Here is a 19,794-nt window from a genome sequence, read left to right on the forward strand (position 1 = left end):
GCCCAGGGATTGAACCGGCGACCTTCCGGTTACAGATACGCTTCCCAACCCCCTGAGCCACGGTTTTCAAATGTATATCGTGATAAATATTTTTGGTCATATCGCCCTGCTCTACTATTCACAAATGTTCACCACAGCAAGTATCTTTGAATGTTTGATTTGGCAGATTTTTTTTTTTTAATTTATGCCAGATACCCTCTCTGGTACAACCCCAAAGGGTTTTGAGTTGGCAGTATTTGCTTATTTGGCAAACATGTAAACCACTGCACTATGGAGCCATTGCTGAAGGATATAAACACAAAAAAAGTCACTGATTTGTTTAGGGTTTCATTATCTGTAAACTAACAAAACAGTACCCGTACACTACAGTGACAGCTTGCTCCTGTAAATAAAATAAAATAAAATGACTTTTTACCTGGGATATTAAATCATTTTTCTCCTCAAAATCTGACCCCAAACAAACATTCTGGGTAGAAACACTTCCAGTCCAACGAAAAATAAAGTGTCCGCAGGAAAACTACGAACACCCTTACTATTTCCAGAGAAATTAAGAGGGTAAGTAGCAACCAGGTGTTGCTAATCAGATACATTTTATCAACTGATCATCTGCAACCATGACCACCATTGTAAATCCGGAGGTTTTAGAATTCTGCAGCATTCAGGTGTATGTCAACACAATCTTTTTTAGTGGACATCCCACTAAAAATCTCCCCTTAAGGTCAGAGAATTGCAAAAAACCCAAGCACTACAACTCATGCTAAATGTGAACGTTTCTGCAACTACAATTAGAAAAAGGAGAAAGCCTAAAAAGAACAGGGTAGAATAAGAAAAAAAAAGAAAAAGATCTGAACAAACCTCAAGACTTTTGGAACAATGTCCTTTGGACAAGCTACACCAAACAGAAGATGTTTGGCTATAATAATCAGCATCATGACTGGCAAAAACCAAACACAACATATCAGTAGAAATGGCTCATACCAATTGTAAAGCACGGTGGTGAAGTGGTGGTGACTTTGGGCTTCTTTGTAGCCACCATCACTGAGTTTACCATAAAGTCTTTGTATATCAAAGCACTCTTCAGTCAAATGTGAGCCCATCCATCTAATAGATAAGATTGACTGAAACTGGATCATGCAACAGGACAGTGATCCAAAGCACAGCAGCAAATCTACACCAGAATTGCCGAAAAAGAAAAGAATCAAGGTACTACAATGGCCCAGCTGAAGTCCATACCTCTGATTACAATGCAGGACTTTAGGAGAACTGTGCATATATAAATGTATGCAAACTTCAATGAACTGAAGCAATGTTATAAAGATGAATGGATATGAGAAATTGAAAACAGTCATACAGAAAACAATTACTTCCAGTTAATGCTGCCAAAGGTGGTTGTATAAGCTACTGAATCTTGGGGTGTACTAGGTTCTTCACAGACCCACACAGAGTCCTTTGAAAACTGTCATTTTCCTTTCCTTTTCACATGACTGTAATTGTGAATGCACTTTAATTAGCTTAGGAAAATCAGAAACGGCTTGTTTGTTGTATTTTGTCTCTTATACCTGTGCTTGGTACCTGCAGTCAATTAAACATAGACACTGACAAGCCAGTCAAAACAGATTACGTTTTTTTTTTTATACATGTGATTGATAACATGACTGATGACTGATAGTATTCTCTTTCAATATACAGGGAGTGCAGAATTATTAGGCAAATGAGTATTTTGTCCACATCATCCTCTTCATGCATGTTGTCTTACTCCAAGCTGTATAGGCTCGAAAGCCTACTACCAATTAAGCATATTAGGTGATGTGCATCTCTGTAATGAGAAGGGGTGTGGTCTAATTACATCAACACCCTATATCAGGTGTGCATAATTATTAGGCAACGTCCTTTCCTTTGGCAAAATGGGTCAAAAGAAGGACTTGACAGGCTCAGAAAAGTCAAAAATTGTGAGATATCTTGCAGAGGGATGCAGCAGTCTCAAAATTGCAAAGCTTCTGAAGCGTGATCATCGAACAATCAAGCGTTTCATTCAAAATAGTCAACAGGGTCGCAAGAAGCGTGTGGAAAAACCAAGGCGCCAAATAACTGCCCATGAAAGTCAAGCGTGCAGCTGCCAAGATGCCACTTGCCACCAGTTTGGCCATATTTCAGAGCTGCAACATCACTGGAGTGCCCAAAAGCACAAGGTGTGCAATACTCAGAGACATGGCCAAGGTAAGAAAGGCTGAAAGACGACCACCACTGAACAAGACACACAAGCTGAAACGTCAAGACTGGGCCAAGAAATATCTCAAGACTGGTTTTTCTAAGGTTTTATGGACTGATGAAATGAGAGGGAGTCTTGATGGGCCAGATGGATGGGCCCGTGGCTGGATTGGTAAAGGGCAGAGAGCTCCAGTCTGACTCAGACGCCAGCAAGGTGGAGGTGGAGTACTGGTTTGGGCTGGTATCATCAAAGATGAGCTTGTGGGGCCTTTTCGGGTTGAGGATGGAGTCAAGCTCAACTCCCAGTCCTACTGCCAGTTTCTAGAAGACACCTTCTTCAAGCAGTGGTACAGGAAGAAGTCTGCATCCTTCAAGAAAAACATGATTTTCATGCAGGACAATGCTCCATCACACGTGTCCAAGTACTCCACAGCGTGGCTGGCAAGAAAGGGTATAAAAGAAGAAAAACTAATGACATGGCCTCCTTGTTCACCTGATCTGAACCCCATTGAGAACCTGTGGTCCATCATCAAATGTGAGATTTACAAGGAGGGAAAACAGTACACCTCTCTGAACAGTGTCTGGGAGGCTGTGGTTGCTGCTGCACGCAATGTTGATGGTGAACAGATCAAAACACTGACAGAATCCATGGATGGCAGGCTTTTGAGTGTCCTTGCAAAGAAAGGTGGCTATATTGGTCGCTGATTTGTTTTTGTTTTGTTTTTGAATGTCAGAAATGTATATTTGTGAATGTGGAGATGTTATATTGGTGTCACTGGTAGAAATAAATAATTGAAATGGCTATATATTTGTTTTTGGTTAAGTTGCCTAATAATTGTGCACAGTAATAGTCACCTGCACACACAGATATCCCCCTAAAATAGCTAAAACTAAAAACCAAACTAAAAACTACTTCCAAAGACATTCAGCTTTGATATTAATGAGTTTTTTGGGTTCATTGAGAACATGGTTGTTGTTCAATAATAAAATTATTCCTCAAAAATACAACTTGCCTAATAATTCTGCACTCCCTGTAGGTACATTTTTAGGTTAATGTTCCTCACGGTTTCATTCAGACATTACCTCGATTGTGATAGAGAGGATATTGTTGTTATTCAAGATTAGAAACTACATCAAGTTATTTTTTGTTACTGCAGACAGCAGTCTGCTGTTCAGACCTGTGATAGACTGAAAGTGATGTTTTTTTTTTTCACAAAGTTTGATCCAGTGCTACTGTGACTTTTATAAGGACTTAAGACCTGAAGCCAACACATTTAGATGTCATCTGATTAATGGACTTAAGTGCACATCTGAAACAGGCTTTAGGTATAAGCTAATTTTGCATCCTTTTTTTAACATTATTAATAATAACTTCTAAAAAAGTTACAGTATTTTTGACCGTGAAAAGCAATGATAATGTGATTCAGACAAAGACTAATTGGGCTACTAAGAATTAAGATTAAATGCTTTTGGCTAATCTATAGCTGCATGTGTGTACACAGGTTTTCTCCAAACATGAGATTTCCAGATATAATAGATAACGTTGGAGCTTAATGCAAATTAGTGTGTAATATCTGGGAACTGCTGGTACTTGGGTTTTTTCCAGGTGCTGTGGGATCTTTGAATGAATATTGACAGCATTCACAAAGGTTTGTTATCTCAGAAAAAATAATCATTTTTCCTGAGCTGAGGTCACTGCAGACGAGTTGAAGCAATGATTCAGACATTAGACGTCTCTTCTTGAGTTTGATTTCTGCAAAGCAACTGCCCAAGGTGAAGAGAATAGGAATAATAAGAAAAACTCTTTTTGCTTCTAGTGACAGCCGTTTAGGCTCTACAGATTAATTCTGGCAGAAAAACAACAACCTGCAAATGCTGGGGAAGGTGTTATTGCTCAATCTAACACGGTGAGTCAAATAGTGCTTTTTTAAGGAATCACTTTTCTTTATCTTCAAGACTAATCATTATGTCAACCACTGAAATGTACTCAAAACTTGAAACCTACAAAAGACAAAAAGCACTCTTCTCTGCTGGTCACAGTTGAAAATAAGTGGTTGTTATATTTGTTATCTGGATTACTTCACAAAGAAACTATATCATTTTGGAGTAACTGGAATGCTTGTCCCAACCTTCAGAGAACACCATGTCCCATCCTGCACAGTGTACATTCATACTCAAGAAAATGTTTATATTATATAACTTTGTGAAACTATACCACTTAGTCTCAAAAACACATTAAATAACTCATTGACTCACAAAGATGCACTTTCGGTTACATTTGTTCTGCTTGTCTCCATGTGTGTGGTGACTGCTCTGTGCTTTCCCCCCACATATATTAACACCACCAGAAGGTGATGCTGACCCTTTCAGAGTGGAACGCTTTCAGGCTGGGTCATGTATTTAATTTTAGAAGTGTATTCATAACTTGCAAAGCCTCAAAGTCAAGCATTAGAGAAATGCTTTTCACTGGCTTTGCAGGACCATCAGCAGGAGGTTTGTTCTCACATTGTATAGTTATCTTGCATCCTTCCTCATGAGTCCTCAAAGTACACACAATCAAGGCACTTGTGCTTACATAAGCAAATGTGTAGTATTCTTGTTGTTTCTGAAGCCCTGAAGCGACAGATAATCGCAGCACCTGTGCTTGCCTTTGCCACCTTCTCCAAGTCATTTTCAGTTCAAACTGCTGCAAGTCATCAGCGGCTTCAGGCCATCTTCAAAGGAAAAGGAGGTGGGGAGGGGGTCGATATGCAAGCCACTGACTGTGTTGAAAGATGACAACTGATTACGCCGATATTTACAGCTGCAACTGTGTTTCTTGAATTACATATGATGAGTCTCTTGTTGCAATGGTATAATCAAAAAGCTGATTAAAGCAAAGTATGAATCAAAACTACTTCTTCCATTGGAAGAAGTAAACAGTAAGCAGCAGTAAAATTGGTTGTAGCTTCTTTGCATTCTGATATTAGCATTTCCCATATCACACACACCAGATCTTCTGAGCTGACCATTTGGTCTGAAAATCATGTGAAATACACTCTGAAGAAGTAATTTAGTTAAAAGGCTTACTCTACTAAATATCTATACCAGGGGTATGAAACCTTTCTGATGACGAGTGCCATTTAAAATTTCTTCAGAAGTCAGTGTGCCATATGATTGCATTAGCAATAAATTTAATAACGCTCTATATGAACAGTTACACACTATATAGAACCACTTTATAGAATTATATTTGTTCGCAGATGTTGCCAGCTATCAGCGAATAGTTATCAGCTATTTTGAAACAAAAAAAAAGACACATTTTATCCATAACAAGAACTCCATAACAGCAAATGAACTGTACAACAGAAAATGCAAATGCTATTTATGGTCTCCTCACAACAATGATAAGAAAAATTAACTGGGCCAATATGGCATGTCTGTTAATACACTCTGATCTCTGGTCTCCCACTCAGAGACACAGGTCTCCAAGTGTCCAGCATTCAGACGGCTACCTGAGGACACTCATGAAAATCTGCTCACACAGATATGTAGAGCTAAATACTGTCAATAAGGCCTATGCAATGTTCTGAAGACAGTTAAACTTGTCAGGTAGTGATGTCCAGCAGGTGAAAATGCAAGCTCCATGAACACGCACAGCTGTGGATGTTATATGTATGATTTCTATACATTTTACGTCAGATAAAAACTATGGTTGTAAGCTTCAGATAATTATTTAATAACAGCTAGACATTTTAAATGAGAATTAGAAAGTATTTCTTTGTGTCCCCCTCTCCCTGTTAATGCCCTACCTGGCCCCCTGGCAAAACTTTGCTAGACCCGCCCCTGCATAGTTACCAGCTGTCAGCTACATAAAAAAGGATCCTGGTGTTATTTGTCTCTCAGAAATAGTTCATAACTTCCCTTCAACTCATTCATGTCACCTTAAAGGTAAACCTGTTTCTCCATCACCTGTCCAGCTCTGATGATTCACTAAGGACATCTCCTGGTTTCATCTTCATGTTTCCCTCTCACCAGATATACAAACCGACATCATGGCCAGCAGCTTTTACAGCTGTGGCTCCAGCAAACATCAGCTGATACTAGAAATTAATATTAAATAAATTCTAACAACAGCTGATCAAGCTTAAACGTGCTGCTGTTGCTTAGCGCGACATCCGCCGGTTTCCTCTTTCTGGCGCAAAGTGGGCGATAAACAAACGAGAGAAAAGCCGATCAGCTGATCATTGATCAGTTTCATGATTAAAGAAGAAACAGGAGAGGGAGGGGGAGGGAATGAGAGAAGAAGAGGCAGTTGTGCAGTGTAATGACAGAATAACTCCAGCTTTGTGTCTTTTTCCATTCTAGCTGAAGTACGGGACAAAATGTTCCTTTTCACCTCAACACGAAACGCGTAATATTTTTTCTCAATGCAGGATGATTCCATCTTTTTACGGGACGGTTGGCAACTCTACTAACTAACCTTATGAATTAAATAAAGTTCAACATCAGTAACATCAAAGCACCTACCCAGCTGTATAGAAACTCTGTCATGCTAGCATGACGGTACGAGCAGTACAAGTTATTGTAGCTGACTGTAAAAAGTCAGCACAACGAAAATAAACTCCGCCTAAACTTGGTTTATATCTGACCCAGATAGACAGCAGGTCATAACTTCTTACCTGAAGTTCAGTTCACCTGACACTCCGACCGGCGGCTGTCTCAGGTCTCTGCTCCTCCTGCCTCCCCTTTCTCTCATCCACCTGCTGGCCTCCACCACTTGCTAATGTTACTGAATCTGTGGAAGCTCCGCCATAGCCACCACCAAACAACTGAGTTATTTTTACACACCGACCAGCATCTGGCCAATCCACCACCTTTCATTGTTTATACCGCTACAAAGAAAAAAAAAGTCACCGGGCCACCGAGCAAATGCCCAGTATGCCCGATGGCTAGTCCAGCTATGGTCGTGCCATCAGTTAACCCTTCGCGTGCCACAGTTGGCACGTGTGCCTAGGGTTGCCGACCCCTGATCTATACAATGGCATTTACACATATATTGCTTCTGAAATTTCTATTGGATATACAAGCATTTAAAATGCTTTATTCATAAACGGTATAAAATTCCAAACATTAACATTGTTTTCTTACTCTTTGATCATTTCTAAGGATATGTTGCAAAATATTTTATGTGTGAGTGACCTTCAAGCCTCCTGCCACAGCCCTGATCTATATTTTATGACTTTTCATAACTAAACTGGAGCACTTCCATGACCTAAAAATTTGTATTCCGTTCTAATTTGTTAATGTTGTTTCTCAGCTCGGAAGATCTAAAAAGGAAATAAATAACCTGGTTCACATTTGACCCAAGTTACACAAAACACACACACACACACACACACACACACACACGCTAAATACAACAAATGTACATACAGAAGGCAAAGTGTCTTTATGTCTGAGAAACCTGCTAAAATTTTCTAAATGGTAAATGGATTTTATGTAGTGTTTTCCTATTCATTACACACTCAAAGTGCTTTCCATTATAATCAACATTCACTTATGCACCCACACGTCAGTGCATCACTTTTCACTGTAAACATGGTCCAAGGACACTTGGACGTGCAGCCTGGAGTAGAGGTTATTGAACCACTAAACGTCTGAGCAGTGGGTGACCTACCCTGCCCCTTTAGCCACAGCCTATGCAGTGGGCAGTGAGTGCATTAGGAAATTCATAGTATGCTGGGAGTATAAAGAGATCATGAGCTTTCAAAACCATTAGCAACCTCATGCAAGGGTAAATATAGGAAAAGACAGAAATAAATGTTGAGCTGTTTCCCCGTGCTTTTTGCAGACATGTAAGTGTATGAATAGATTCATTGCGGCAGTTTAGACATAAAGGAACTCCATAAACTGGTTTCTCTGCTTTTATCATTGTGGCATGATTCACAATCACGTCTTTTTTTCAGCACATTAGCAATTTTATTCCTGATTATCTTTTCTTTGTTGTAAAAACTCAGCTCTTTTCAGTGCCCCCAATGGGTTTCTTCTCCTGGGTGATTATTATATAAATCGTTTTACTTTATCACTTTGATAGGCAGCAGTGCCAAATGGTTCCCTAGTTAAAAAAGGGGATCATGATTTGAATGAGTATCTTTTCTAATAGATACCTTGATAATTTGATAATTTTATTAGGAAAACTGCCTTCTTTTTTTTGTTTAAATTGGATGCCAATAGCTTCTGCAGTTCTCACGAATACAATCCAACAAAGAACCAACTGTTTTAGGGTATTTATATTCAGTTGGATCACACTGGAGGTTTAGTTAAAAACAATTTCTCCATCATTTATAAGAACATGGGGGAACAAAACTGAAAAAGTGTCAAACTAAAAGAGCAAAACTTCCTCAGCAGGAAAAGAATTAGTTGACATCAGTAAAAAAGTAAGACAGTAATTTGCCGTTTTTGTGATGCTAAGCACCTCTGCCAGGAGGCTTACTGTCAACATCTTCTCACACCAATAAGAAGTAGAGCAACTGAAAATGTTAATTATTTATCACACAGCAACTGCAGACTACAGAAAGTGCAAGAGCAAGAAAACCACACTGAACTTGCAGAAAATCGACTTTGTGCTGAGCAAATCAAACTTCTGATCTAGAGGCCAATATGGGTTCAATTACAAAAACATGGCTAATTTGAGCTGGTCAGGAAGTGGAGGCTTCCCGACCAACTGAAAAGCAAGAAACAAATGATTAACTACTTACAATACCTCAGTGTACTGACAGTGTAAGGTTTCAGGTATCATATCAAGTTTCATTTTCACATAGGAAACAAAGAATAATGGGGGTCAACTGTTTTTCTTACCTGTGTGTCTTTTCCTGAGCTGCCAGCAGCAAGGTGAACTGAAACAATGGAAAAAGATTATGTTATTCCAAATCATCCAGCAAAAAGAAATAAAATATTCAAAACTGAAACAGTCTCCTTTGTGCTTCAGTCTTCACCATCTAAAAGTTGTCATACAAATGCAACACTAAAAGAAAACAACTTGTTTATTATTATTTGTGGACAAACAACATATTTAAAAGGTATTTGAGGGTTTTCTTCCATTCGGAGTTGCTGCTGGATGTCTAAAAGCGTACGGCACCATTTCACCATTCGAGATTATAATTAGAGCCTTGAGAGCTTCTATCCAATTACATTGCCATCGATCGATTCAGAGACAAGAAAATCTTCTCAGAAAGGTTCTCAGGATTTCAAATCAATACATCAAAAACGGCAGCGTTGCTGCGAATGAATTAATAAAGCAATTTATATTAAATTACACTGCCTTCACTCCCACATCACTCAGCTTTAAATCTGACTTTAATTAGATGATCTAACATAAAAATTGTTAAATTTCCTCTGCTGACTCACTGCACTGTGGCCATTTAAAAGGTCAACAGAGAGTTCAGATTAAAACCTAAAAGCAGCAGATATGTTTTCGAGCTTCAACCAAACCACTATGTAATATCCAAAATATAGGCTCTACAGAAAAGATATAACTATCTGTATTTCAGAAGATTGATACAATCTCTGTGAACCACTCTGCAATAATTTGGTCAGAAATTGATTCCAGCCATAGTAAGGAAACCCTTAACTTAAATTATTTAACAAGCACAAAAAGTCCATTTAAATACTTCTGTCTGCAAAGCCTGGAATGAAGCTGCCAGATCAAAACGAGTGACTGCTATTATTCTTATAATGAAAACACTGAAAATAACAGTGGATGCTGACACTTTTAAAACTATCTAAAGGAAATGAAGGGATTTTATTTTTCCTAAGAATGGAAGAGAAGGTCTGATTTTTACTAGTTAGGTTTTCTTGCATTTAAAAACATAAATAAATTCTGTTTCCTGCTACTGTTTACAGCAGTTCACAGTTAATTTAAAGTGCTTGTGTGACAAGGACAAAATGAGACAAATGGAGAGAAGACAGAAAAGATGATGCTGATGAGCTGTTAAATCAACCAAACATGAATGACATTCAGATAATTAACAGAGAAACAAAACACAGCACATAGTGTCTTAAAAGAAATTCCACAATGACTCAGCAGTGACTTTGTTAATTAGAAATAACATTAGTACCATTATATAATAGTGCAGAATGAACCATCATGCTCAACTTTAAGGCTAATGTGAAAGAAATTACTTAATAATGGTTTCATTTCCTGATTAAATACTTCAGATAAAATGGGTATAAATTGACATAAAAAAAAGCAAATAGATAAACGCATGTGCAACAACATTGTTCAGTATAGGAAAAAAAAATCGTGGATAGCAACTTCCCACTGAATAAAGAAAAGCAGTTATTTCAAACATTGCTGAACAAGGTCAAATATTTCCCTTTGGAGTGTAAAATCATGGTGTCTGCAAATAAAATGGATTTCCAGTGTGTTTCAGGCAGCTTTTGTGATGTGGTCCATGCTCATATTTCAATGAATATAAAGAATGCAATGTATTGACCAGCACTACTGACAAATCTTTGATTTTTTTAGACTTTTATATTTTACAGGTAACTCTCTCTTCAAACATTTCCCACAAAAAGAGTCTGCATCTAACAGACACAGGGTGACCAAAGAAAAAGGTAAAAGAAAGAAGAGGGGGAGCCTGATCGTATTTATAAAATGAGAAGCTCAAAATAAATCTTGAATAATGGGAATCACAATCTGGATTAAACTGCCTCCTTTTTTCTTCATTATACACAAGAAGCCAGCAAAACTCAATTTTGTACACCCCCACCCCCCCTCCCCTCACATCATTATCTGATATCTGTATATCCTAAAAGCTATGTGAAGTTCACAAACATAAAGCAAGAGCCAGCAAAGCTTTAGGTATGTAGACACTACACACGACATCATGATATTGTATTCTGGTTTCTGTCGTTATTAAAAATGCATCATTTGGTATGAAACTGGGCTTCCTACAGGAATACATACAAGTTAACAATACATTCTGCTACCTCTGCTCAAAATTCCCATCTTTTCATGGCTCACCCTGGAGAGGCAGAGATGCACAGAAAGGAAGAGGGGGAATAACTCCATACATAACATCAGGAGCGGTGACTGGAGCACCTCCATCTCATTGCTTCCTCAGCCTGCATAATCAAGTCTGTTGTTTCCAACCGTGTTTTCAATTGAGCCACACTGAGATGAAGTGGCTTTGATTTCAGAAAGTCTCGAAATTCCTTTACACAATAACGGCGCTGAATGGCTTAGCTTTTAAACAAGCCTGTGCAGAATATACGCTGTTGTCATAATGACAGAACATGTCCAGTGCAATTATCAAGGAAACGCTGCACTCGGGTTTCATCTTAGGCGAATCCAAATTCAAGACTGACAAAGAATGTATGCAGAGCAGCTAGATACTTTATTAAATTCAAACAGGTTGAAGGGTTCTACTGAGAGCCATTTCCTGCTAATGAAAAATGGATTCATAGTAATTAAACAATGGCTTGCTTGTTTGACAATTGGTCAGTGTCTGACTTTAATTACTTCCAGCATTTAATGGGCACTGAGAGAGCTGGGAAAAATAGAGACACCACATGAAAAGTGCTTTGAAGTAACTAAATCGTATTAACAAAGGCAGTTATTCAGGTGTATTATATTAACTTGAATGCAAATTAGCAATCAGTGTCTGCTTTAAAAGAGCTCTGATAATCACCATGTCCATGTGGGGTATTCAAAGCAACATGAGACAACTAAGGGCTTCCAAATAGACTGAATAGAGAAAGCTCTGAACTGCAGCTGCAGTGGTTCAAAAAACAAAGTTATTTAATTTGGCAAAAACAATAAAATCTAAAATCCTGTTAGCTTCACAGTGCTGATGTATGTGGCAGGGCTGCCATCCAGAAACCACTTTTGAGACCAGCGTGCAAACACTGCCAAGCTGAGAGCCATTAAACATGGATTCAGCTCTTACCAACCTCTTCTGAAAGGCCATCCATAGCCCTCCTCTTTACACAACAACACTACCTGGCACAAGATGTTGTAAAGTGGCTGGTGAAAAGAACAAACATTTAGGAAAATGAAACATGAGAAAAATGCACGAATATTTGTCTTGAATAACACAGGTGGGGAAAAACATACTGCTTTGTTTTCTAATGTTGGCCTATTTCGATCATTAAGTATCTTCAAGTTGAAGACAAAGTTAATAAACAACCAGCAAAATTAATGTTAAATGTTTTGAAAATGTCATCACGACATGAGCCAGGCCACAGCTTTTTTTAATCTTCTTCTTCTTTCAGCTCCTCCCTTTAGCAGTCGCAACAGTAGATCATCTGACCCCATCACTTGCATCTTCATCTATCAGTCCAACACTCTGCATGTCCTCCTTCACTACATCCATTAACCCCCTCTGTGGTCTTTGTCTTTTACTCCTGCCTGGCAGCTCCATGTTCAACAGTACATGTCCAAACATCAACCATGGCTGTCTAACTTTGTGTCCAAATCACTTAACCTGAGCTGCCCTTCTCGTTTCTATTCTGCAATTCATTTCAACTCTGCCACCTACGGCTCCGCCTACTGTCTTTTTGTCACTGAAACATCTCCAAATCACGCATCATATCAGGTTTCTGTACAATTTTATAAACCCGCCTTTTCATAGTTTCTGCTATCCTTCTGCTAACGCCTGTGTGACTGCAATCTACATCCAAATCCCATCATACCATTTAAGTCCACTACCAACATCCCCTGATGAACCTCTGTTGGTAAGATCAGTTTTGCCATTCATATCTAATAGATGGGTTGGAGTCAGGGTTACTTCACAGCAAATTAAAAGAACAAATTATAAATATGACAAATGTTAGGATCCCTTTCTACTTTTTCTTTTCCCTCTACATTAAAAATCTGATCCCTTCTGGTTTCCTACTTGTGCGGGCAGACTTTGGCGTTGATTGTGTCTAGGGGTGGTCAATAATGCCTCAAAATTATATCACGAAACTTCAAGAAATTTTGTGATAATGATATTTCACACAAAAAACAAAAAAAAAACAAAAACAAAACAAAACTGCACAACATTTTATCAATGCCTACACCTTGCAGGCAGCAGCATTTATGAGTGCAAGTAAATGAAGTGCATTCTCTACCCTTCTTTTCCAATGAGTTACTGTCACTGATGACAGACTACCTAATTTGAAGTGTGAATCCATTGAAACAAGGTCCCAGCAGCAGCAGCATTACAGTACAATAGAGGTGACTCATCATGAGTCAAGTGTAAGCACAAAAGTAGTGTTTCCTTTGGAATTTAAAATAAAAGTCTAAAATAAAAATTTAAAATAACTTCTTAGCACTAGTTTAACAATAACTAAAGAAACTTCATCTTGCTTGATTCATTGCTTTTCAACTGTTTGAACTGGTATCATATACCTGGCCAAACTATATGGAACAGCATCAGTAATTTCCTTCCACCATCTTCTCTTCCTGTCACATAAATTGCAGCTAACAAGAGCAGCTAGCGATGCTTGGTTGAGTCATTCGTTTAAATTTGAGTCGCATATCACCACCTGTTAGTTTTTGCCTCTAATGGGGAAACAAGCTTGTTGTTTCCACACTCGATGGGAATGGGGACAAATGGTTGCTGGCAGTTGCTACAGTGGGTGAAATCAGTCACAAAAAGTTATATGTTGGTGCATCAAAAACCTTTTTTGCAGATATTTCTGTCACTGGTGGAATTTGGACACAAGTCGATCTGCTAGTGACCAAGGCAATCACAAGGAGGTTTTTGATGCAGCAACCTCTTTCACCTAGTGACAGTCAGCAACCACTGGGGCAGCACATCAAGGGCGGTTATGATGAATTTTCATCAGTAATGATCAATAATAACCCCAGGCTGAAGAAAACTTACCATAACTTATACGTGAGGTAAGATGATTTCAGGATGCCAGCATTCCTCATTGAAAAATTATAGAACTTAGCAGCAACAAGAACAATAAAAGCTATTATAAGTAAATCTCCTCAAAGGGCTGGCACAGATGGCACACAGTTTCACACACAGTTGTAATAATTCATTTGGTTTATATTTTTTGACAACTGCTCTGCAAACTGTTCGGCATGCAAGATGCAGAAGCTTCATCTGGGATTGTGTCATATTAAATTTAAACTTTCTCTCCCAGCTCGAGCACCGCCAGCAGCCATCCAAGATCCATACTAGCAACACGTAATCGAGTTAGAGCTATGGCGCTCACTCTCAGTGCAAATGTTTTATTGTTTGGTTGGTTGGATTTTTAAATATATAAATGCTGATTACATTAAACAAACGTTATCATACTTTTGTAGAAGCTTTTAATCATGAAATTATTATTTGTTTATACAGCTTCATGTCTCGTTCACAGACTGTCGCAGATATATAAAGATGCCAATGTACTAAAACCACCAATGCTATAGTGGGTGTCTCCAAGATTAGATTTTGCCAGAATGACACACAAACACATGCACACATACACACACACACAAACTCACAAGGTGAAAACAACAACCAGACAGCTGCAGACGGCTCATATAGCAGATTAAGATGCTGTATTCCGCAAATATATTAAAAAGTAATGGACAAGGACAATGCCATACTCAGCAAACATAAGTTGGACCACATCCATTCTTTAACATGACCTTCATTTTGTTCTGAGCTACAGATCTGTCAAGTCCAGTGACTGTGTCAATATCAGGCTGCAGACATTTAGAGTGACAGGAAAAATACAGGAAACTGCCTTTGTTGTGGGTTTTTTTCTAATGAAACTAGGTGTTTCCAGGAGCACATTTTGCAATGATGGCACCATATACTGCACATAAAGATGTGTGTAGCCTTCCAACACGATTTTATAAGAAAATGACCCTACCAGATCTATAACATCAGTATACACATTCCAAACTAACCAATAATTTCAATAGTTTTAGGTCTATTTTATTAAAATGTAATGCTCATATTTAAAATTATGGTCCCACATTAAATGACAAAGCAGGGTATATTTTTAGGCATAGCTACTTTTTGACTGACATGTCACTACCATATGAGCGCAACATCACAAAACATGTTGCCAATGGGAGCGCAAAGTGTCCAGGTTATCTTGCAACAATATGCAAATGTACAGGTACACAGTCTGCCAAAATGAGAGCACATCAGGTGGTCAAACCCTAATGAAACAACAAAAACAGTGGTATAGTAAGACAGCATAAGCACACATTTTACAGTTGAGTTTCAACAGCATGCTAATCGATATGTTTCTATATAAGGGTGAAGTCTTCTGTCAGAAAATTGATGGAGACTGTGTTGGGTCTTTAAGGTTTTGAGCAGTGGTCGTCTGCTTAAATCTCACAGCTCAGGTAGAGTAACAAACACATCTGAAGTATAAATCTTAAATCCGTGTATAACAGGTGATCAGCAGGATACACAGAAGAGAAAGAACAAAACATTTTTTAAGTTCAGATCCTGACTGATCTGCGAGTTAATAAGGTTGCTATGCCATGTGCTGAAATGTATGCATGTTGTTTTATCTGCCTGCCACAAGAGGCTGCAGTTATTTATTAAAGTCAAAGGAATTAATTTGATTTGCTGTGAGCAGCAAAGAAACATTAATAGCTATATTTCTACAGACATTTCATATTAGAGAGGAGTAAAAATAAATAATACTAAAATAATGGGAAAAACAAAACATGAATGCGATTTGTGAGTTGCATGGCCGAGTGTGTGTACTTGTGAGTAAAGAAACACACAGTTTGCTCTGCAGTTTTTCTTGTGGACTGATATTGGAACATGAAGCACCCCAACAACTAATTCTGGTGCTTGCATTACATCCATAGCACCTATGCTAGCATTTGTAAACTATTATCCCCCCTCTCTCCAACACTAATATACAAGTAATATCAATATTGAGGACCAGAAATACATCAGATCCGAGCACTGAGGATGGAGACTCACTGAAGAGTTACACGACAGAGGCAAAACTTTGGCTTTCTGCTCCAGGTGTTTCACTCATGCCTTTATTCTCATAACATCTCACTGCCATTCCTACTAAAATTAATGCTTCAAGTGATGACTATCACTACAAAAAAATATCACATGCTTTTATTCTTTGCTTTCAGCAGCTGGTAGTTAATTGCTGGCTACAAACCTTAGTAGATTTTCTAACTCACTGAATCCAAGTTTTGCACTCTAATAGGGAAACTCCCACAAATACATATGCAGCAGCAGAAATAACGGTGTCCACGCCTTTCTGTCACAAAGATGCCAAAACTAATTTATGCTGGTGCAACCTGTTCCTTAAACTGGCCCTGTGCCTTTTTATTAAGCTAAATTGATGTTTTTAAATCAACAACCTAAACAGCTAAAGGACTTCTAAGCACCAATTTGTCACTTAGCCAAAATCTCGTCGTTCATAGTCATATCTTTTCGCTCCCCCTATGGGATAAGATCTGTTCCAAGACCTGTGAGAGAGTAATCATGAATCCTAATCCTCCTCACCATGTGAGCTGTATGCCTTCAGTCACTTCTAAAAACCCAAAAGTGACCACAGCTGAAGGTCAGAACAAAGACTATTGTTTAAGAGCTGGCTCAGCTCTCCTTTCTCCCCATCATCGCCCACTTCAATCTCACAGTCCTTTTTACTGTCTCTGAACTGAGTCATCCTAAGGTAGAGGAATGGGGAAAAAATTTTGAAGATAAATTGGCAATCTGTCACTTAGACACATGATGAAAAAAAAAACAAATAAAAAAACAAAAACCTTTAAGAAGCTGTTTTCTGGATTGCAATGAAAATGTCAGCAACCAACAAACCAACTGCTCGTGTTTAGACAAATTTTACAGTAAATAAATAACTAGTGTTTTAAATTTAATTGCTCTAAATTAACAGCACAGTTTTACCGGCTTCTCCAGCCACAAGTGATAAATGTTGCTGTTCACCAACAGCATAAGAAAAGCTGAATCCACATTTTTATATAGCTCTACAACCCCATGTATTGTACATCACTGCACTATCTCTAAGTCAACAAGCAATTGCACACTCTATGGAAATACTGCATGTACCACAATTGAAATGCGCCCCATGTGGACCCAGAAAATGTGCTGTGGTCTCAAACTGCTGGTCCCAACTGCATCACACTCAACGTCAAACCACTTGAGTGCACATCAGAAATGACAGTTGGTTGAGGCTCCATGGACAACATCATTGAAAAACAGCAGAGGTGGCACCCTAATGTCACCAAACTGGCTGTTCTCCAGACCTCGGCTGTACTTCAATGTTAGGTCCATGAATATTACATACAGGGGGAGCAGACAAGCAGCCTTGTCTGAGTGTGATGCCCAGCTAAATGTGCTTGACTCAGGGCCAAATACACAAACAGAGCTTTCACCCGGGCACAGGGTCAATTGCAGCAGACACCATGGCTGCTCATACTGCCCAGAATGTAGTGCGTATTTTACACCACACATGCACTGACTTGAGGACTTTTTCAAACTGCTACGGTTTTGTTTAATGTGCAACATCCGCAGGTAGGCTTCAAAGCAGCACTTCCTTCTTTTCCAGTTATTAGGAATTAATTGAACTGAGACAAGGCTTGATTTATTTACTTATTTATTTTTGCCAGAAATAAGCATCCAAGGAAGGAAGCTGATCAGAAATTATATGTGATATATGTTTCTCCTTTTTCTAGTGAAATTCTACAAAATAAAAAGTCATGAACATATTCATGTTTGGAATAAGCAAAGCAAAGCAAAGAAAGGAACGTAAAGCAGCGGCTAACTGTAGGTTAAAATCTTAATTATCCTAGGTCGAATCCAATTAATAATGAATCAGTAGTACTGAGAATGACCTGTGGTAATGCAACACATTGGCAGATCCTTGTGTATTTAGCTATTTAGCTTTTGTCACCATGACAATTTTCAGTCCCAGTGAGGCAGGCAGCTCAGCATTTATCTCATCTCGTTCAGGTGGACCTTCACCATGGTACACTGGGCAGATATAATATTGGTCACTCAGTCCAATTCTCTTCCCAGCTGCAGCCACAAATTGTGTGCTGCAACGTCCATGTCACATCACTGAATATATGACTGTATGTGCACGGAACATGTACACGCAGAAGAACATGCACACATATGCTAATGCAAATATACGTGGAGCATGCTTAGAGCATGCATTAATTCGTGTTAAACCAATTCAACTAAAAGATTTAACATATCAATTAAACATTTATCAAGTTAAGAAATCAACTTCATTGAGGGAATTATGAAACAATTTTGCCAATATTTGTGCTACAAATTAAAAACTATATGTAGTCAAAGCGCAAAGATATCCTTTCACTTGTTTTTCAGTCTGTGGACATAATTTCCTTTTACTCTCTTACAGCGACAAAAATAGGAACAAGTCATGCTTTTAACTGTGGCTTTTGTTTAATCTTCTGCATTTGTTTTTTAAATTCCAAGCGCACATCCAGGGCGACAAAGAAACCCCCAACTTAAAGCTTTTGGGAGCTGTAGCCTGAGGTGCATTGATCCTCGGGCTTGACTCCTGTCGGTGCAACGTCGATATGTCAGGGAAAAAAGCAGCCCCGCTTGTCGCGAGGGGGGGGATTGATTTCAACAGAAATGCCACGAGAGAGCTTCCAAACCCTCTCCTCTGCCGTTAACTCTAATATAAACTCATTGGTCTACATAAAGCCACATGGCACCCGGTGAGTGCAAATCGCCTTTAAACTCCTCAGGAAGTTGAGGCGGATCATGGTTCCGCACTTCACACTTAAGAAAATACACTCGCAGCTCGCCTCTTCGCGCTGTTGGCAAAACTGTATCAAGCGCAACACTGTCCCTTGTTTCCAAACAAAAATCAGCTTCGCCTTGAAAAACGGAACAAACTGTTTACTGTTGCCGGGATCGTTACGTCCCTCACAGCTGTCTGGTCCGAGCCCCCTGACTTGAAGATTAGAAAGTAAAGTGAGTACTTACAGAAAGAGAGGAAAAGCAAACAGCCTGCCACTTTGTGACCGACGTGTGGGCTGTTCGACAGCATCCCGGGAGAGTCGTATTTGAGCTGTGTAGGTGGTGGAGGAAGCTCGCAGAGCATGGGCTTTCTGACTGTTAAAAAACAAACAACTGGGCTTTTCCTTTTCACGGAAAACGGGGAGTAGATCTGTGCTCCGGCAGGAGGCATCGCCACTTTCTGTACGAGGCGCAGGGACGCGCTCTGCTGGCGGGATGAATTCACTGAGCTCAGCTGACAGGCTGCCCGGCCAGATGGTGGAAAAAAACAGAAACGCTTACTGGAGGCTAACTGCTGCTACCTTCAAGTGCTCCCGTGAAACTCCCGACTTAGCTCTAGAGCTGGAAATACATCTTACCGAGCAGTCTTTTTTTTAAAATCAAAACGTGTTCGAAAAGGTCAATGTAGGTTTATCAAAGGTTATAATTATAAATTTAATTAAATGAAATAAAAAAATAAGCCATGAGTTGCTTAAAATTTAACCCATAGCTCCAACTAAAGCATAGCAATAATTTTAGAGAATTCAAAATGCTAAAAAAAAAATCCACCCAAATAACCCAAATATTTAAAGTTTACTGTTAATTAACGGAGCACCAAATCCACACAGTTAAG

At 38.9% G+C, this 19,794-nt stretch overlaps 1 protein-coding gene across 1 annotated transcript in view; it reads right to left on the minus strand.

Moving 5' to 3' along the window:
* The window catches only part of b3glcta (beta 3-glucosyltransferase a), a 75,185-nt gene extending 55,701 nt beyond the window's left edge, over positions 1-19,484 (minus strand). Inside the window, exons 1-2 of the mRNA XM_005736036.1 lie at positions 19,149-19,484; positions 9,049-9,086 (exon numbers count right to left, since the gene is read on the minus strand). Of these exons, the coding sequence (XP_005736093.1) occupies positions 9,049-9,086; positions 19,149-19,353 (243 nt within the window). The 5' untranslated portion in view covers positions 19,354-19,484. The remainder of the gene's footprint in view (positions 1-9,048; positions 9,087-19,148) is intronic.
* Positions 19,485-19,794: the final 310 nt, after the last annotated feature.

The sequence above is a fragment of the Pundamilia nyererei genome, unplaced genomic scaffold (genome assembly GCF_000239375.1).
Source record: "Pundamilia nyererei isolate P.nyererei 1_Seehausen unplaced genomic scaffold, PunNye1.0 scaffold00066, whole genome shotgun sequence".
NCBI lineage: Eukaryota > Metazoa > Chordata > Actinopteri > Cichliformes > Cichlidae > Pundamilia > Pundamilia nyererei.